The sequence below is a fragment of the Corapipo altera genome, unplaced genomic scaffold (genome assembly GCF_003945725.1).
Source record: "Corapipo altera isolate COAL_440 unplaced genomic scaffold, ASM394572v1 24b, whole genome shotgun sequence".
Lineage (NCBI taxonomy): Eukaryota > Metazoa > Chordata > Aves > Passeriformes > Pipridae > Corapipo > Corapipo altera.
This window is the reverse complement of record NW_020884888.1, coordinates 6,665,254-6,687,314: the sequence shown is the minus strand read 5'-3', so window position 1 is coordinate 6,687,314 and position 22,061 is coordinate 6,665,254. Positions and strand designations below refer to the sequence as shown.

At 36.9% G+C, this 22,061-nt stretch overlaps 1 protein-coding gene across 3 annotated transcripts in view; it reads right to left on the bottom strand.

Moving 5' to 3' along the window:
* Window positions 1-22,061, bottom strand: part of MOCOS (molybdenum cofactor sulfurase) — a 211,550-nt gene that overhangs the window by 90,233 nt on the left and 99,256 nt on the right. For all 3 annotated transcript variants that reach the window (XM_027643908.1, XM_027643909.1, XM_027643910.1), the window contains one exon: window positions 554-630. In XM_027643908.1, coding sequence (XP_027499709.1) covers window positions 554-630 — 77 coding nt within the window. The remainder of the gene's footprint in view (window positions 1-553; window positions 631-22,061) is intronic.

Sequence of the window (22,061 nt, the reverse complement as noted above, 5' to 3'; positions counted from 1 at the left end):
CACCTCCTACCCTTTTCAGGAGAATTACTGACCCATGGCAGCAAACAGAGAGAGACTGTGCATTTGGAGTCCTGAGTCAGACAAGCAGTAGGCTATCCTCAAGTAAACAAGGCACATGACTGTCACTCTTCACACACAGGTTCTGGCCTGAAGATCAGCTTAGAGTTTTATTTGGGACTTTAGTGTTAGCTACTTGTTAAGGGCTTCAAAGATATCAAACAGTGCAAGCCACTCAGGGGCTTTCAGCCACACACTACTTTCTACTGTCACTTTGCATCTTTCTGAGTGTGAGGCAGACTAGAAGTGCTCGATCTACTCAAGTCTTGCACATCCAAAACAGTCTGGATACCTTTTTTTTTTTTCCAAATCAGACTGGAATAATCCAATAAGAGGAGTAATTCAGTTACACTGAAGTCTCTTTGTCACAATGATGAACGTGGATAGTAACACTAGAAATGAAAATTAAGCTACAGCCATAAGAAAGAGATCAGACTTGTGCCCTGTCTATAGATCTGGAACTTTAGTTTTCAGTATTAGAGTTATATTAACTGACCTGTGAGTTTTTCCAGAACATCAAATCCATGTTTCAGAGCAATGATATCAAGAAAAGAGACTGTGCCATCTTCAAACCTAAAGAATAGAATAAATGAGCAGAGTAAACAAAACACACAGATATGGTAGAGACTTTAAGTCTATTTTAAGAGTTACTATTCTGTATTCAGTGACTCTAACTTGTAGAGGGGGAACTCTTCTCTTAGGGATTCATCTTCCAGTCTTGTAGTGTCCTGTGAATCAAAAATATGTTCTTCAAAGCTATAGAGATTAACATGAACAGTTGGTTGTGCATAGAAAGTTATAATTTTCCCCTGAATGGCCTACTTGTGGGTTTTTAATTTTAAAGTAATGCTTAACAGTTATGTCTTCTGTGTGCTCCTCCTGGAAATTAATTTTTAACTGACCTGTAACAAGAACACTATACAAGAATCAGGGAAAAGGTGCAATCCCTATCATTGGATTACCAAATGGAAACAAAACTGTCAGGTTTTATGAACTACTGCAGCCATTCCCACAGTTCAGGAGAAGAAGGTGCAGCTATGAGGTGAGATTGTATTCAGGAAGTGGTGCATTCAAGGGGTCAAAAGGAACACCATATCAAGCATCAAAATATGTTCCATTTAGGCTTTGCGTGCACCGCAGTCCACAAGAAGTTTTAAGGAGTGATTATTCATCTTGCTTCACCACAAAGAGGAACACAGAATAATTAAGACAACTGATGAGGTTGGAACTGTACAGAGCTGTACCATGTAAGACTGAACCTGGGATCACAGTAAGTCTCTAAGAATGAAGAAGCTGTCTCCAAAATTGTAACAGTTAATGCTGTAAATGAGCCCACCAACAACAACACCAAATCTCACGGTTCAAGTTTAAAATTAAACTCTGACCATGAGGATGAGACCTCACAGGGAGCTGGTATTCCTTATAACTTTTTCAGAAAGGTCTGATGATATCCACATTGAAGAACGACTGGACGACATAGAACAAAACAGAGGCACTTTTGAGTAAAACACTTTACATACACATTTTTGACCAGAAAACAGGGGATTAATTTTTTTTTTCTGCATGTATAATTTTTCATAATGCATGTTAAAAGCTTTTGGCACCACAATTAATTATGTATTGTGAAAAGGGTCAAAGATAAAAAATGTCAGAATTCAAATGCTTTTTCTTTACTAAAATAAACTTCAATAGAATAGCATAACAGCTCTCACTTCTCACTTCTACTGTAATTTTTCTTATTTCTATTTTGTTTTTCTATAGTTACCAAATAATTTCATTTAAACACTGTAAGTGACAACATCAGATGAAGGACATATAAAGCTTCCAAAATATTTGGTAAAAGTTCACACACAAAAAAAAAGCAAGAGTATTGTGTATATATGATAATATGTTCAACTGTGACGAAAGAAGACAGATAGACATGGTAAATAATTATAAACCAAGTGATAAGAGAAAAGTGGTGGACTGCTACAGGGATGAACAGCCCAAGAGAGACTACTCATGTTCACATATTTTAACATAGCATAGGCCAAAGAATCCATCCTAGGAATTTTCGAATCTTGCCTACTAACAATAAACAAGTGCTCCTGAACTTCAGAGAAGAAGCCTCACAGGTTGTCAGTGATGAAATGTAAAATGACCATTTGTGATTTGAAAGAGACCTACCACCATCAATATTTTCACAGAGACCTGTGGACCAGTATCTGAGGGAAGCATTACTCTATCCAAAAAGCCATAAAAAATGTGGGAGGAGGAGGAAGAAAAGATGCAGCAGAGGTTAACATTTCATTTGAAATTAAATACAGAAAAACATTATAAACTTGCACCGGTTGCCAGGAAATGTCACAGTGGTCCCACAAGTCTGCCCAGGAGAGATTACAGAGAGGATCATGAGGGGGAATTGACCTGCCCTGCTCAGTTACTTGCAATGGCCAACAAAGGAAATAAAACACTAGGAACCAGACCAGAGCAGAGACACTGGCACTGAGCCCATCAAGAAGACGGCACAATCCTCAACAACCTTATCATTATCAAAGTAGAAGAGCTCTTGAAAGGGCAACAAAGGTGCTAGCCTAGATTGTCAAAGACCTCTAAATCTTACATATAGTAAAAGGAGAGGCAAAAATTGTATTTCTGTTCATTAGATATGATTATTAACTAAGCAAACAACTACAGTACATCCATTGCTACCCAATAGGAGAGTTGTATGAACCATGTCACTCTTCTGAGATCGTAAAGATTTTTATGGAAATAGTTGAGAGCTTAGGCATCACTTTCCATTTGAAAAAAAAAAAAAGAAAGCAAACACAGTTCTGGGGGTTTGGTCAGATCTTATGCTCCAGAACAGCACTGTTCAGGTAGTATATGGATCCTTCATTGTTTTTGCAGACTCATGTTATTTAGTCTTTCTCTATCACAAAAAAATTGCCTCCTTAGAGCTCCATTGCAAGAACCAGAAGCCACAAAAGAATTGAAAATAATGCTAAAAAATTTTGCTCAAAGATATGGGCAAGTCTCTCTACAATTTAGATATGGACTATTTCACAACATTCCTCTCTTGTATTTTGTTTGTTCATATGGCCCCTTCTATTCATACATTACCAGTTTTCCATTTCTGATAAACAAAGTATAAATATTTATTATTCCTATAATATGTATATTATATATATAATATATATATTTCCAGTGCACTTGACTCTCACATATTGCTGATGAGCAACTTCATGTCAAAATTTTCAAGAATCATCTATAAATTATGATATTTAGCAAATTAAGCCTTAAGTGTTATAGCAATAGTGCCATGGTAAAACATGATGCTAAGGGCAGCTATTCCCTTCTTGAGACACAAAGAGCTGTCTGTCAGAATATTTAACCGTATTTAAGATTGGGAGCAGACACGCTTCTTGCATTGCAAAACATTGGCTTCAATGACTACTTTTCTGTTTGGTGCAATTGATGCTTCAAATAAACTGTTTCCTCACTCAATGGCAGTTTCAGTGTTAAAATAATCAGCCTAGGATGATGTTCATTTGCATGCTGGTCTACAAGCCATTTCCTGTAGTAATCAAGGTTTTACAGCTGATGATGTATAAAGGATACTTACAAAAGCTAATACTGCAAATACCAACCCAAGAAACAAGAAGCTTACCTCTCTTATCTAGATCTTATTATAATTGATCTCATTTAATCACGTCTGGGATGAGCTCAATTGCTTAGCTGATTGTGTTTGTGAAACGCTAATAGTATTTCACATCAAATTGCTATCTGACAAACTGGTTAAACAACTCATGGCATAACAAAAACCAGAGCACCCTGCCTAAAATCTATCAAGGAGTTATGAAGCTGATGAGCTGCTCTCCTTTTCCAGGTCACACAAGACTTCTGCTTCTAGAAGCAAAAATTTTTGAGTCATGAAAGAAAACTATTACTTTACAGAGAGCAGTCCTGCCTTTAGGACCTTCTTAGGGATGGTGACAGGCTAGTCTTTTCTTGAATTCTTGTTCAACTGCTTGTTGTGACACTTCTCTGTTAAACTTCCGCATAGAAATGCTATTTTCTAAAGTCATCATCCCACACTTCAGGACAAGTGAAACATGGGTTGGACTTGATGATCTCGGAGGTCCTTTTCAACCCGGCTGATTCTATGATACTATGATTCTGTGAAAGGAAATGGTGACACCTTGGGCAGATCCAATTAATCCTCTTCTTAGCCAGGTAACCTTTACATGGAAATATGATGACAAAAACCTTGGCCTGGACAGATGTGATTGGAAATAAAGTGCCTAGGGTCTACAAAAACAACTCATGTTTAAAGAGAGGACTTAGAGCTAAAATTGGTGGAAGGTAAAAATATTACCCTGGTGTTGGACAGCACTGACTTAAGTCAGGAGCCCAGAAAGACCCTCAAGACCAATCAACCGATGCTGAAGTGGTGAAATACCTTGCATAACATAAGCTATTCTGTATATGGAAAGTATACAAGGCATGTCTTTTAGTTTTTTGGGTGGGAGTACCTGCTGCTGGATTATGAGAAGGCTGATTTGTTTAGCAGGCAGACGAGTGATTCAGCTGTTTGGGTGGGGGTTTTTGTTTGTTTGTTTGTTTTTTTCCAATTCATTTGTCCAGTTAAAGTAAATCTAGACACAGAGCCATAGAATCACAGAATCATAGAATACCAGGTTGGAGGGAACCTCAAGAATCTTCCGGTCCAACTTTTCTTGGCAAAAGCACAGTCTAGACAAGATGGTCCAACACCCTGCCCATCTGAATCTTTAAAGCGTGCAATGTTGGGTAATCTACCACTTCCCTGGGGAGATTATTCCAATGGCTGATTGCTTTCATTGTGAAAAATGTTCCTCTTGTGTCCAATCAGAATGTCCCCAGGATTAACTTGTACCCATTACTCCTTTTCTTTTCCATGTGAATCCTTGTAAAAGGGGAGTCTCCACCTTTGTAGACACCCTTTAAATACTGGAATATGGTGATAAGGTTTCCCTTTTAAAATCTAAAACTTTTGTCTTACTATTCACCTGCAGCATGCTCAGCAGGATCCCAAAATCCACAGTATTGTGATCACTGCAGCCAAGGCTGTCACTAACTGAGGTATTGCAAAGTACATTTTCTTGGTTTGTGTGTAGCAAATCCAACCTCATTCCTGGCTGACACATCTAACATATGTATGAGAAAGCAGTCCTTTGCACATTCCAGAAACCTGACAGATGATATGTGAGCTGCTGTATTGTTCTTCCAATAACTGTTTGGGTAGTTGAAGTCACCCAAACTTGAAGCTTAAGTTACACAGATACTGCTGCATTGGCCTTACTGCCCTGGTTTGGAGATCAGTAGCAGGTGCCTACTGTAAGATCTTCCTTGGAGATGACACCTTTCATCTTGAACCACTCATTAGACAGAGCTTCCATAATCTCTGTAGTTAACTTCTATAGTATTCAAGGTTCTCTTTAACTTCGAGTGTGACTCTTCCTCCTCTTCTTTCCTGCCTGTCTTTCTGAAAGAGCCTATAACCATCTGTCACAATGTTCCATGCATGCCAGTTGTCCCACTATGTTTAAGTTTATTCCTATGATATCATAACTTTCTGATTGGGCATGGAGTTCCAATTCCTCCTGTTGGTTCCCCAGGCTGCATGCACTGATATATATACACTTGAGGGGGTTGGTGTTCCAGTTCTCATCTTGGGAGGTAGCTAAACAACTTTTGCACATCTGCAATTTGCATCCATAACACAGCCCAGAGCACTGAAACTTTGATAAAAATCCCATCACAAGGTCAAAAATAATACTGCTTATTTGAGAGCATTGCTGAGTCAATGCAAGTGCAATGAAGGAAGGTGGGGAAGAACATCACTGTCAGCCTGCTGCCACTCTCCTTTACACCTGGGTAAAGACTCCATTTAGGTCAAATGAACAGAAGTCATTCCCGAGTTTCTAAAGCAGGTAAAAGAAAAACCAAATCCATAGAGAATGCACATTTCTTGAATAAGCTGCTTTTCTTTTCTTTTTTCTTTTTTTTTAACACTTCTCAAGAGTGGAGCTGTCCTTTGAAGTGAGATGTTACATGAGTTCCTTTCATCTTTTCAATTCATTTATTTTCATCTAATTAAAAAGTACAACAATACAGAGAGATTCTTGGTATGTATTTAAAAGTAGTTCATTCAGATACTATTTTTCAGGTCTTAGAGATATTTCATATCACTGCCACATGAAACAACTATCTCGGCAAATTCAATTTTTACATTTTATACATTTACTTGTTTATTCTAAAGTGAAATTTTATGGAATGACACTAGCACCTAGGGTATACAGAGTCAAGCTTATGATTGTAGGAAAGGACTGTTTTCAGTCATATTCATGTTCTTAGGTTAGTAATTGCCATCTCTGATATTAGCAGGGGAAGATATTTTAATTAGTCTCACTGCTTTCTAACATCAAAAAATAACATTTGCAAAAGGAGCTATATTTGTTCAGCTTTTCTTTAACTTAAAACATACCATTACTAGGCTACAAAACCTTTAGGGCCCTGTTTTGCTCTTTAGAACTTCCATCAGCTCTTCCTGAGACAAAGTCCTCAGGTACCTTTCCAGGGTGTTTATGTCTCTCCAGAGGACATGATCCCCTTGTCCAATTTTGTCTCCCACAGATGATACTCTTCAATTTTAGCAATTTGCTGGTTGCCCATATTGGTCACTTTCTTAACTGGGTGAAACCCAGGACACATTAACATCAACAGTTGAACTTTAAGGGAGAATCTCTCAAGATTAAGCATTTTCTTGTGGGCTTTTTGATCCTCCACTAGTAAATTCTTTGGAATGGTATATGATCCAGAGACCATTAACCTCAGATAAACACATCATTTTGACTAAATATCTTTGTTTCACACAGTGGATGCCACTGAAGCAAGTAAATAAAATTAGGAGATAGCTTGTTGAAACAGACATATATGCTAACATTAAACTATCCTTTCATAATAATCTAACTTTTGTGCAATTGCCTGCACAGAAGCATGCTAAAGTTAGCCAAGAATTTAGTAGGTAGGAGGGCAGTAATAAGTTACAGATTTCTGAATAAGACACCTACTCTCACCAATTCAGCAACTCCTTTTTACCTCTGTTAGTGTTATATTATATGAGCACGAGCAATGATTGTTTTTCATTGAATTAATAAGTCAATCCATATTTATTTCTCCAGTGTCCCTGCGCATCTTTCCGTTATATACAATTTGATGAACTTCTAGCTGATAACTTTGCTCACTATGTATATCTCTAATAATCTTCCCCTTTTGCACTAAAAAGATTAGCAATCCTTGAGTCTGTTACTCAAATTGATCTGAATGACACATTCTGATTTTGCAGATTATCAGCTCCACAGGACTCTTCCTTTTGGTAAAAATCACACTTCTTATGATATGTATCACAATTACTTTCAGCTATATGCAATTTTTAAATACAGTTCAATTTCTTCTACTAATATAATTTTTACAATTAATAGTTTACAATATATCTAAAAAAGTATTTATACAAGAGCTTTGCCATAAATATTTAAGTCACAAAACAATGAATGAGTTATATCTCAGGGATAACATACACACCCTACCTACCCCTACAAGGACCCCCCAAAGTAAAATAATAAGAACATTACTTTTTTTTTTCCTCACCAGAAGCCATTGGTCACAAAATAAACAATGCATCACATGTCACTGGCCAAAGGTTCCCTTCCAAATTCACAAAACAGGCCAAGATGTTTTCATTGCATTGCTATGGCAGTGGGGGAGAAACATAATAATCTTTCTCTTTTAAATTCCATCCTGCAAAGGGATATTTCCTTGAGGTATATTAAATTTAGGTCTTTAGGAACATGAGGCCTGCTGGTTAACTGGTCTCAAAGAATAATATGTTCAACTATCAGCTAGTTAGCTTGCAATTTATACTCATTCATCTTAACTTGTAACTTATTAATGTCAACAAGAACTCCATTAAGGTGCAATCAGTGTGAGTAAGTGTATTGCAAATGATTTCTGTATCTGTCTGAGTATTTAACATTCGATATGCATTATGATCCCATGATTATAGATCAATAATCCAAATGTTCACACCTCTGCTTCTCATGGGAAGGCAATATCCAGATATAACCCCAAGGAATGGTTAAAGTGAGCAATTTGCAAAGTGTATTTGCATAAACTGTTCATTGGTCAGTTATAAGTAGTGAATCATTCACAAAAATTCAAAACCCTTTCTTTGATTTTCTCCTTAGGAGGCAGAAGATGAAAGACATTCTGGAAGCAAATTTTTCATAGGCAAGACTCTGACCAGCTGTATTTATTTGTCCATGTTCAGTATAAACAGATTTATTTCCTCATGAAGATTGAGATGTAATCTTTCATCCTTAAACAGGTGCAATCGGGGATAATTAATAACTTTGTAATGACCTGCTAAAGATTTAAATTTAAATACAATTTAAAAATTGGCAGACAAAAAAGGCTCCACTTGAACATGAATTCATTCTTAAAAATCTGCACCTAAAAATACCACTATCTAATCATGTGTGCCAGTGAGGCAGACCCAGATCAGTGACCTTGGATAAGGTTAGCAGTAACTTATCCTGAGACGACGGAGAAAAATCCCTATGATTGCTTTCCAATGGGTGGTCTCCATTCTATAGAAAGGTCTGTGCCTAAAAGTATCGGTTAGTGCAATGCATAAGCTTTATTTTCACTGTAGATAAAAGTGAATTCAGCAACCCTTCTGAGCATTTTATTCCCTCACCTGGGATGTGTGTGTGAAAAGACTTCTTTGATATCATCCAGAAAGCTTCTTTCTCTAGCAATAAAAATTATTTCCAGATGTAATTTTCAGAGGAAATGTATACCCAAGATTAGCAGAATGCATTGGGAGCTGTGAATTAAGCCCATCATGTTAAACCACTCTGTGTTGAGCCACCACGTGGGGAAGATGTGCTCTTCCTTCATGGCAACCTGAAAATTAACTTAAAGAACTTCAAATGTTGGTACTGTCAGCAAGACAGAGGCTCAAAGTGTTCTCATGAACATGAGAGATCTGTACAGGCCAATTGTATGAGATTTAACACGGCAAAGTACCAGGTCCTGTGCTTGGGTCACAACAACCCCAGGCAGTGCTACAAGATAAGGGAGAGCGGCTGGAAAGCAGCCCAGCAGAAAAGGAAGGGAGCTGGGGTTGTTTAGCCTGAAGAAAAGGAGGTTCAGGGAGAGTCTTATTGCTCTCTACAACCACCTGAAAGGAGGCTGTAGCCAGGTGGGGGTCAGTCTCTTCTCCCAAGTAACAAGCAATAGGACAAGGGTAAACAGACTCAAGTTGCACCAGAGAACACTTAGATTGGCTATTAGGAAAAATGTCTTCACAGAATGGATTGTCAAGTATTGGCTGAGGCTGCTCCTGTGGTGGAATCACCATCCCTGGAGGTATTTAAAAGATATGTAGGTGTGGCACTGAGCACCATGGTTTAGTGGTGTACTTGGCAGTGCTGCATTAATGGTTGTACTCAGTGATGTTAAAAATCTTTTCCAACCTAACTGATTTTATGATTCTATGATAGTGATACCACAAAAAAAAAAAGAAAAAGAAGTTGAGGAAGTAAAGGTTCTTAATAGAAATTTTTTTTTTTTCCTGGAAGGCAGGAAGTTTAAAAAGAAATAGAGATATTTTTTTCCGTCTTACTCTATAGCTGCCTATCCTAATAGTTTTCCAACTAAAAAGAAATAGAGAGAAGGTTCCTATCTATATTTTTATGATGCAGCTACAAAACAATCTAATTCAAAACTCAAAAGGAAAAACCCTACTGTTTCTGCCCTACTCTCATGCTTGAAAAAAAAATTACATAGAAAGATCTGCTACACCAAACCAGGTGCATCTTGGTAATTAACTGGTTTACTGCAAAACCTGTCAAGCTAATTTTCCACTTTGGGACTATAATATGCAAATTTCTTCCAATGTTTTTTTCATTTTTCAGCATTGTTATGAAGCTTGCTGAGACTTCACACTACCCTGTGAGGTCAACAAGTAGCATCTCAGTGATGAGGGAAGTTGAAGAAGTAAATAACTTTTCTTTCCAAAGACCAACTCTAACTGATTTTCCAAGCATGGACTGGATATTGGGAGTTATCAAATCTCCAGAAAATTGAACCCACAGCAGTAATACTGAATTAGCAAGTATTACTAATTTCTCACTTTTACAAGTAGCTTGCAGCTTTTACTGTAAAAAGCCAACAACCCTTCCCATGCAACTTCCTCTCCTCTTCAACAGGAGTGCAGTGATGGAGACTCTGAGAATATCTTGTGATCATGTTATAATCAAAGGTATCTGCTTTAGGTTTTACAGGTGTCCTGCATTGATAAGGTCAGTAACTGGAGGAAGTTCTGGAGGTCTTCCAGTTATCCGAATCCAGAAGAAAGGATCATCTTAACTCACAATTCCTTCAAGAACTCAGAAAAATTCTGGTATGTTACCCAGCGTTGCTGATGCTTGAAGTAGGGAACACAGAGAGATGATTCCAATCCCTAGCTTTGACAGAAAAGAGCATGAGGCAGGTAGCTGAGGAGATAGTAGGGTAAAGAAACAGCAGAGGGTCAGAAGTGCCAGAGGGTTCGAGGAGTGTGCATCAGTAGAGAAATAAAAGGCTTAATATTCATAGAAGCATTTGTTATGTAATAATATCATCCCAGCTCTCATCCAAACAGAAAACAGGATAATGAGTGGGTGAAAGAAGCAGAGATGTTTATATGCTAAGACAAAGTATGTGGGCTACAAAATGGAGGGATTAGAGCCTCTGTAGGACGCTACCACATTAGTATGTGGTAGAAAAACAATCATAAACAGAAAATGTGCTAAAGAAAACATAAATGTAAGAGAGACAGTGGTGAAGAAAACAGAAATGTTTTGAATTGGAATGTCTTTGGTGAGGTGTTCAAAACAAGAAGAACTAGTTGCTGAGATTCTGCTGAAGGCTATGTAGGTATGTGGGAAAAAAAAAATGTTTCTGTGTCCAACAGATACTTTTCTGTCACTCTCACAGAAATTATTGTTACCTTAAATTTTCTTCAAGCAAAACCAAGATAACAGAAATGGTTGAGTTCAATAATTACTTAATATCAGAACCAAACCCCAAAAAACCTGCTACAAATAAAATAATTACTGCAAAGATGGCTATTACAAACATTTATACAATACACAATGGAAAACTGACAGAAATCCTGGTCAGAGGGATTACAAGTTTACATGGTAGAGACAGATAAGCAACCTCAAATGAGGTTTTGAATGTTACTGGGGCAAAATGAGACATTAATGAAGTTACTTGGTCAGGAAAACTGAACTGAAATCACCAGATACTTACATATAGAGGAGACCTAAAATTACTTGAAGCTAGGTTCAAAAACATACGGAATTTACATCCCAAAAGTATGAAAAAAATAAAGAAAATGAACTTTTAGAGGAAGCCTCCAGTAATAACATGCACTAAAAAAACCCTCTTAGAAGAGCTTTTAACATTGTCTATGAAAGCTGACATGAAATCAGAAAAAGTGTTGCTCAGGGAAGGAAACTATTTTTGGAAAAATAGAAAGCACAGGGTTAAAATGAGAATTCCCAGGAGCCAAGTCCTAACAAAACAAATCAAACTGAACAGCAAGCTATTCTTTATACAAAATCAAAGGAAAATATTAATGCTATATAATAACACATAAATATAAAAAAATAAAGACTATAAATAAGAAGTATTATGATCATTATTCAAGAAGCAAAGAGCTGAAAGAAAAGTCTTAAAACTAACTGAGTACTTCGATTCAGGTTTTAACATGGACTGGTGAAAACCACAGGACAAGACAGGATGACTCATGGCTGAAAGTGTGTGGAAAGTGTGAAAACTGAAGTTATTGCAACTGCTGTGGAAACTCACTTCAAAGGTTTTAATGTGCTTGAACACAGGCAGACAGATGAACTATGGTCCAGAATTGCAAGAAACTGGCATTAAAAACTCTGTAAGCCCAATAACACAGGCCAGTAAGCAAATTTGTCAAATCAGGAATGGAAAACAGAAATCACAATATTTCTACTGAAGAAAGGGAAACAGTGATCCAGAGAACGACACATCTGTTAGCTTGAACTCAAGTGTTATGTACATCCTGAAAACAAGTTGTGAATGAAAGGACAATTAAATGAGTAAATAAAAGCATGTTCAAAAGCCCCATGGATTGTGCCAATGGAAAATCAAACCCAGAGAGGCTGCCATTTTAAAAGTACATTATTTTTCTAGGTAAAGGAAATGCAGAGCTAATTTATCTGGATTTCAGTAAAACATTACTTCTAGTGTCATATGAGAAACTATTATATAACAAGAAATATTAGAACAGGTTACAGTAGGCTAAGCAATTGTGCTTAAAGGGGAACTATTAAGCTAAAAAACGTTTCCCATTTAATTCCTCAAGCACTGCTTTTGGGACAAGTATCTCTTTTAGTAGTTTCACGAATGATCCTGGCATAAAAGGTAGGAATGTGAAGATAAAATAGGTTGCTGAAGTGAAATCTGGATATCATCAGTGCCAAAGATGAGGCTGTATATTGTGTGCAGTAAGAAACAGATAATGTTGAAAACCCTAAAAACAGAAACAAGATTAAATGTATAATATGCTATAATGTATGATAAGTACATCATCATGCATAAACCCTATTATGCACTTAGGGATTATTGACATTAACTTCTGCCATGAACTGGAGGACTGTCATCCGAAACATCAGATTTACCAGTCAATAAGCATGACAAACAGGAAATCATGCTAGGACTTACAGATAGAAAAATAAGAACACTGTTAAAAAAGGTCTGATAAGATTTTCTGTGGTATACTGTAGATGATGATCAGAGGAAAGTAAAGCCCATCTTATAGAAGTGTTCAGTTCACTTAGGTATGGAAATCCAAAGTTAAGTAGAATTGCCTGGTAGGTCTAGAGATGGAAAAGGTGAGTAATAACCAGGAAGGAAAAACAGCTTCAGGACAAAATGCAGATAAATGACCAAACTGACCACAAGGCAATACAGACTGCAAATTAGAAGTCTTGTGTCCATGCAAGATAGGAGATTATAAAAACATTTTCCAACAGAAGTATCAGGAACAAACCAAAACCAACATATCCTCCTTCCCCTGTGCCAAGGTTGTCCCACTCATTCTGCATACAAGCTCAGTATAAAGAGGAGTTTATATAGTGTGGGTGTCTTTGACAGCAAATAGGTTGATTACATGACCCAGAAGGTTTTTGCCCTTCCTAAGAATCCAGTAAATGAACACGTCAAAATAGCAACTGCTCTTATCTTCTGAAACCACATATGAAAATAACATAAATACACAAGTTTGCAACTTTGTGAACCTCTGAAAACCCTTTTGATTTTCCCCTGACCAAGTCAGTTCCATTTGACACGCAATTAAGGCGACACCGTCTTGCTCAACATCAGCTGTATTAAGAAAGTACTGAGACATGAGCAAAAGCAATGTACTTATTGACTTTTTTTTTTCCTTATAAATTTCCATGCATATTCTATCAGCCTGATAGTATGGTGTGTTGACTAGTTCCATATGCTTCCAGTAAGGAGGGTCTCTGGTGATGGTGGTGAGGAATAAATAGATACTTTTATTTTGATAAATTGTCACAGAAGTAAAAGGTGATCTTGAGAGCTGTATGATTTTATAAAATTATGTTAACACAGTAAACATAGAAATACCCACCTCCATTAACTCCTTTTTTTAACGTAAGAGTATAGAAAATCTCTCTGCCTCAATCATACCAGACATAAAAGAATCACCAAGAAAGAAAAGCTGTCCTATGACATTGTAATACAAAGTACTCATTTGAAAAACTCAACATGCACCAATACTGTAAGTAATCCATTCCCTCTTATCAATAAAAGCACTTTCAAAATTCAGCTCTTAATGAGTCTATAATCTCCTGGATGAAAATATATTGAGTTCTAGTAAATGCTACAGAGAGCATAACACTAAGTATAACACAAAATGATTGCATGCAAGTTTCATTGAATTGCATCCTCCCACTACAGAAAACTATGTTTTCTGTAAAAAGCCCACTGGAGAAGACTTTCTCATAGTTTATTTACCAACCAAAGACTAACCAGGACTGAAATGAAGCTCCTTGCTCTTCCACTAGTTTGACGTTTCAGGTGCAATCTATAGATATTTCAGGTACATGCAACCAGGTAACTGATGTTTGTAAAATAATAGGCAGTGAAGATATATGGTATGAGTAGAAATATCCCACAGGAAAACCTGGTGAAATCGCTTCAAATAAAGTATTTTCTATTTAGGCTCACTAACCACTGGAGAGAACTAAATATGGCAGAAAGCAAGTAGCTTTGCATGCAGGGAACTCATAATATACAGAGGAAAAATAATGACATTTGAAAAAGTATGCTTGGTATACTGCACAAGTAATGAAGTACTTTGCAAAAACAGCATCCTAGGAAGATAGCAAAGAAAGCACAAAGAGAATTCACATTCATTGAGTTGACATAAGCCCTGGCTCAGCCAATTGGGTGCTGTGGTGGTGTATCACAGTGCTGCCCACAGGAAAAGAGTTTGCACTATCAGAATGGGAGCTCCACAACAACAGAAAGTTTCTCAGTGGAAATTTGGACAGAAAAGGTACGTGGAGTTGTCATGCACAAATACGATATGCAATCTTTAGGGAAATAAAGGAAGCATAGTAGCGTGAAGACTAAAACACCACCCTTACAGCATTTTGGTGGTCAGAGGGATCCTTGATTTTAAATTTAGTTCAATACTGGTCTTCTACATAAGACAACAGAATTCTGGAACGTCATATGGAATATCTGGGATTGTTACATGCCACTTTAAAATGACACATCCATTAGGTCACTGAAAAGTTTAGCTTCAAAACAATTATTCACATAACGAATTCCAAATGTATTCCAGATATTTAATCTCTTAATATATGTAGAAAACTCCATATTAAGACCTAATAAGACTGTCAGACCATTCAGTATTTTGATATATCAGTTGTGCTTTCGGAAGACTTCTTTTCTCCACCCTCCTTTCCCCATATATGTTAATGTTTGCTTTAGTGGTTATAATGACTGAAAAAAAAACAGTTGGGATTAGATTTCAGTTATAATTAATGATGAATGTGTCAAAGTATTATGATGTTGTTTATCACACTGCTTGCAATGTAATTTAGTGCAATAATACTAAGACTTGCTATGTGACAGTTATTTAGCATTTAAGTCTTCTTAAGATGCTCTGCAGAGTATCCTGAATGTTAACTATGGGAAGATTATTTTATACAAAAGCAGCTTCAGGCAAAATGTAGGGACAACTTGCTAGAGCCCAGCAAAAGCTCTTAAATCTTATGCCATCTACAAGCTGAAAGATAATAATTAAATAATCTACACATGTTGTAAAGCTAATGAGAAATCCAAAGGATAAAATTAAAAATTGACATTAATGGGGTAGCTTAACCATATGAGGAAAAAAACAGTCTTTTTTCTTTCTGATACAATTTCTGAAGAGATATCTTTCTTTTCATGTGTACAAACACACAAAAGATTGAAACCTAAGATCCCGGGGGAAAAAAAAGAAGTAATAACTTCGGATGCCGTAGACAGACAGTTCAGGGTATTTTAAGGTAAGTCTTTGCTGTCCTAGTTTGTTATGGGTTTTTTGGTGTTTTTTCTTTTCCCGCTTTGTAGCCACTAAATTAATTTTCTTTTCACCTCAGAGATAGTCCTAAGAATTTCCTACTGTCAGGATTCCCCATTGTGCATTTACTTGTATGCTTGTAAATCCTGCTGCTGGACTCGGGCCTTTTTCTGCAATGAATGTGCAAGTTGCCCTGAGGAGCTGTGTCGAAGCACAGCACAGAGCTGCTGTACATGACCTCAGATCTAAAAGGCGAGCAGTAGTTTTACATGTACTGTCCGGGATGACTAAACAAAGATAACTGATTGCTACATATCTTTACCAGGAAAATATCAGGCATGGTGGGAAACAACAAAGAAATGTTCATTATTTATATAGTTAGCATGGCTAAAATGAAAAAGTTTTAATGTTCAGTCTCAGTCTAGATGCAAGGTCCAGTTTAATGAAAATCGTACACATATACAGAAAATCAGTTCACTTGGGAGTATAGTTTTCCAGTGGTGACTTGCTGAAAACTCATATAGAGAGTTCAAAATTCACAATGTTATTTATTTTGTTGTGATTTCTTACGGTGCTAAGAAGAGTGTTTGGGCATGAAGGTTGAGAAAGAGCACCATGCTGCTTTCTTCTGCTTATAGCACCCATGTCCACAGTGGGAGAGGGTGCCTGAGGGGTTTTCTGGAGAGACTGGTAGGGACACACACTGCTGGCTTCCACCATGAGATGTTCTCATGGAGTACTGGTGCCTATATCAAATTTCACTGGCTTTTAGATCTTGCACTTTCCCTTGATCTAATAGGTGCTGCCTGCTACGTTGCCTCTACTTGCAATTCTTCCTCCAAAAGATTGAAGCTACTATTTCTAATTAATAAAAAATAATATTAAAAGTTAAGATTTTCATTAAAGGTATGGGAGTCAACTTGCTTTTGGGCAGATACACAGCACTTCGTTCAGTTTATGACCAAATTAAATCCCTGCAAATCATCCACTGACGTGAAGAACTGTGACTTGAGTAATTTCAGATTTCTTTCCTATATGCCCATGAGATGTAAGTCATCAATTTTTATCCTGATTAGAGTAAATTGGACATTTTCTAAGCAATTGCTCACAAGGACCTGCTCAGGAACATGTTCAACCATTCAACTCAGCCAGCCACCTTGCGCCATGCTGCACAGTTGGTCAGTTCAGTGCTGCTAATCATAGTGAGCAGGTTATCACTTAATACCTTGTGTCCTTCCATGGGCATTTTTCCCATAAAGAGATGATAATGAGATTCAAGCAGTGTACACTAACCTAAATGCAAATGTAAGTTTATCTTCATTGATATGTTCTCCTCAGTCACTATTTAAAACCAAATCTTAGTGCAGCTCTGACTGACCTTTTTGCAGTGCCCATACACAAAAAACAAATACTGCTCTCCTGCTTTATAAAGGTGAACTGGAGCATAAGTAGAAAAGAGCTGCAGTTCCAATTTGAGATACTATGGGGTCTGTTTTCAAGTGCTGGGAGTAGCTATTGTTCTGCCAACTAACATCAGTGTTGGATTTCAGAGTTTAACACAGGCTAAGGAAATAAAATCTGTGTCTTGTTTCAAAAACTGTGTTAATCAGCAAAGATACACATCCTATATTAAAACAAATAAAAATTTTATGGAACTTGAAAACTAAAGATGATCCATATATCTAAAATTCTAAGACTTTCCTTTAGTCACAGAATGATAGAATCACTGAGGTTGAAAAGAACCTCTAAGATTATCAAGTCCAACTCAAGCCAGAACTACCACCACTAAACCGTAGCCCCAAGTATCACATCCATGTGCCTTTTTAACACTCCCAGGGTTGGTGATTCCATCACTTCCCTGGGCCACCTATTTCAATGCCTGACCATTCTTTCAGTGAAGAACTTTTCCCTAATATCTAATCTGAACCTCCTCTGGTGCAACTTGAGGCCATTTCCCCTGTTCCTGTCACTTGCTACCTGGGAGAAAGAGACTAAATCATAGGTTATTACTCCTTTGTGGAGTCAAAGTACACTGGTAGATTGCAGATTGAATACCAAAGAGCAAATGATCAGCATTATGTACATCTAAGACACACAGCTATGCAGAGAGACTGTCTAAAAACAGAATGTCATTTGGAATAGGACAAGAATTCCCTGAAGTGAGTAGAGAAATGAAAATATTTGGTCTCAGAGTCTCTGAAAAGCACAAATTAATATGACTGTTTAACATACGTGAGAAATGCTTAAATATCCAGGGACTATTTGTAGGCAACATGAAGAAGATACCAAATCAAATACATTATAAACAACAATGGCACCATACAGACTGTGCTGCAGGTAGCCTCTGTTGTCAGTAAAACTGCCTACTGTTTCAGAGACATGTGACCAGGTAACATGGTCTTGTTAACAGTTGAGTACTTCAAGTCAGAAGCAGCAGCAATGGAGCACCACAGAGCATTTCTTAACATGAAATGAAAAATAAACAATCCTTTCTTTTCTAGTCACTTGTTCTCTTTTTCTTTTAATAAAGGGCTAATGAATCCTTCCAAAGCAAGACAACGCAGGTGCAGTTCTTGGGAACAGCAGGTACCTACATACTTGCTCTAAGAAAACAAAGAAAGTTGGCACATCTTAGTTGTTCTACCTCCTGAAGTGTTTTGGTACATACTGATTAGACTCCTACTAATATTTATGCTAATTAAGGGCCAAGTCTTTGCACTCCTACCTGTCAGAGACACTGGGTCTTCACTCAGTGTTCTGGTAGACTCTGTGCATCTCTGGAAAAGCATCTTCTGTGTTTGGCCAATCCAGTGACTATACATCTCTCTTACTGCACAAGTACAAATTAACTATGCTTGCCTAAGTATAAATAATTTATATTTTAGGAAGCATTGCTAGGAGCAAACAGTCTCTATAACCTAAAGAAAGGTAAACTTCACACGAGAAAAAAAAATCTTCGCCTAGGAGGCTGCTTTGTAGTTGAACAACCTAAACTGCTTTATTTTCCGGTGAGAAAACATGCTGATAAAACTCTTCATTTAAGCAAAATATGTCATAAATGACAGAAAAATCCATGTTTATTTCCAACACAGTCAGCTAAAATCTCATTCTTCAACAATGGCAGGAGGAGGTTTGAGATAAACTAAATTGAATATAGCGTAATTACATATAATTGTAATTGTATTGGTAATTATTTTTCTTAATTTGAGTCTTTATCAAATGGCTGAGGAAATATTTATAATGTAATCGTTATGCACACTGGTACAATCATAATTCACACTGTAAATACAGGGCATTCTCTAAAGCTTTTCTTAAGACTCAAGTATAATCAGGGGATTGCAAAACAAAACCAGAAAAAACAATGGAGTGAAAACAGAATAATAAGTCAACAGTTCATTGGGATAATCTTACAAAAAAGATCATAAAAATATAATTTATAAAAAATCCCTGTAAAACTGTCATACTTAGTCTCAGTGCATTTTCTACCAGTGCAGGGGTTTTGCAAACAGGATTATTACTGATGCATATCATATATGCCAAGGAAGTCTTATTCTCTTAGGATGTTGCTATAAGGCAATGTTGAAAGGGAAAAGACAAACTTTGAACTTTTCAGTCATAAAGAAATCCTCATTTTAAATGGTAATCAAATTGCCAGGATCAAAAGGATTCAGGGTTCTATCACTCTGTTGACTATATTTTTCCTGCAATCAGGGAAGTAATTGAAATAAAAATATTAAGACAGAATGCTGGAAAGAGTACAAGGTAACACTGTCTTCTCGGATACGCCCAGAGACTGCAAGAAGGCCCAGCAGGGACCTGAGCTTCCAAACCTAATTGGATCTGTAGATATGTACATTATTAAACAAATAGAGAAAACACGATAGACACTATGCCTCACCGATTATGTTGTTGCCCAAGGTAGCAGATCAAGTTCATCTTTGAGTGAAAGATGCTGCTTAAAAATCTAAGTATATTGAAATTTAAAACAATCCCATAGATATAAAATACTACTGCTAAATATTTTTTTCTTCCTTTTAGCATTAGGGTTTATTCAGAGGTATTTTAAAAAGGAGATTATCTTTCTTTTACTGTGCAGTTTAGTTTAATGTCATGCAAAGACTGCTAAAAGTATTTTCTTCCTTTTTTTTTCTGCAAACTGAAACAGATGCCAAAGATATTTTCCCCTATGGAAATCTGACAAATAGTACTGTCATTGCTTTATTTTTTTCCTGCAGATCTGTAATTATATCACCATGGGATGTCAAATCACTGTGGTATATGAAGCCATAAAGTCTCTGTTGTAATTGATAACTATATGTTCCAGTAAAAATGAAGTTATATTGTGTTTTCCTTCAGGTTTAAGAACCAAATTTCATCCTCTACAATAAGGTTGCTTCCTAGAAATTAAACTTCAAAGAATTCTGGTTTTGACTTAGGGAAAAATGGACAAGAAGCAGGAGACAGTGTCTGGATGTCTATTTATTTTCAGTGGAGCACCAGCAAACACTCTCTGATTTAATGTTGTCTAAGGCTTGGAAGGCAAGTTTTATAAAAAAGGTAAACAGATTTCCCAGCTGTAGCAGTTGGTCCCATAAAGTATGTTACTGCAACTTATGTGTTTTGCTTCACTTGCATTTTAGACATTGTGACCACAACAGGTCTCACGTCCTTGGATTCTCAGGGGCAAGAATTTGGCTGAATTTTTCTGGTTACAGCACTATGCACTGCCTGTAACATAGAAGCAGGCTTAAAACCTCCTACTCCTCTGCTTGTGAGAAGAAAACAGATGTGTTCAGTGTTTGGGTTTTGGTCTCTTCCCTAAATGAAAACTTTGAATTAGAGAATTTTTCATGTATTTAGGTTTTCAATGGAAACTGATCGGGCACAAGAATAGTGCAAATAATCTCATATGAACACTTCAAAAAAGAAGTGTATGCCTGGAAATTTAGCAGTTTGAAATTAGGTGATTAATTAGCTATTATTATAGACATAGTTAAGATTCACATTATTTTTTCACAGGACAGCATCACTCAAAGACTTTTTGGATCACAAGGAGCCCTAAGACAGTCAAACCATTAGGAGTTTACAGAGTTGATATGTTGATGTTTCCTTTAACATCAAGTTCTTCCAATGTTTTCTAAACTTTTATCTGCAGCTGTAATCAATAGGCACCTCAGTACAGCCCAGAGAAAACACGAATAGAAGACACGGCTTCTATTTTTACCTTCTGTACAGTTAAATCTACAGACATGCTGACAGCAAGGCAGGGCAAATCGTCCAGCAAAATTAGAAATAGTTAGGAATAGAGTATTGTAGCTATTGCTCACCCTCTGATTCAGCACAGTGATCAGTCTTGTTTGCCAGGTCATTGGCTCAGATGCTGCTTGGCCAGTCAGATTTCAAAGGCAAAGGTCGTAAAATAGGGCTTACACACAGAACCATGAGGAATTGAAAATTACCCTGTCATGAGACACAGAGTCCCACACCTCTGTTACTCTGGATATTAGCTACAGGCTGTGGTAGTTTGGGCTAGGCCACCTTCCTTGGTGGCCTAGCCCAAACTACCACAAGGCTTAGATCTCCAACAGTCTTGGAAGAAGAGAGTTCTGAATGTAAGCTGGAGGAAAAATATTTGTCAATGCAATATGCTGTGTCCATCCCTATGGCTTAGACATTGTTTGGTCAGTAATTCTATGAAAAAACTCACTAGTGGCATACTCTCCCTCTACTTTGTGTGTATACAGTTTTCCTTTCCATACAGATCATTTGCACCTGGAAATGTGTTGACAGTGCAATTTGCAGACATGAATATAGTGAGTGATTATTATTCTTCCTCCACCCCGTTCAGGACACCCACACAAGAGCAAATTTGACAGATTTATCAAGTACTTTCACATCATTTCATATGCCACTGTAGATTAAAAAAGTATCTGAATGAACCCCAAATGATATTTCATGATGGTTGGGCTTTCCTTTTTAAATTCTTTATGTACCTGAGAAAAAAAAATCAGAAATGTTAAATTAATTGATTATTAATCTTTAGCTTGCGAAAGCAGCAGAGATAAGAAAAATTTACTTAAATAAGATGTTCTGCTGAGAATTCTTCTGATTCTATAAATTTTTAACATTCCTGTGGCCATTAAAATAGCTGAAGGTAGATCTTGTTGGTTATAACTGCTTCATTAACTACAAAATGACTTCAAGATTCACATTCCCATCTTTAGCTCATAATTTAAATAAACCAGGCTAGGATAAGAAATCTTTCTTTATCTTAGACTTACAATTCTGCATTTGAGTT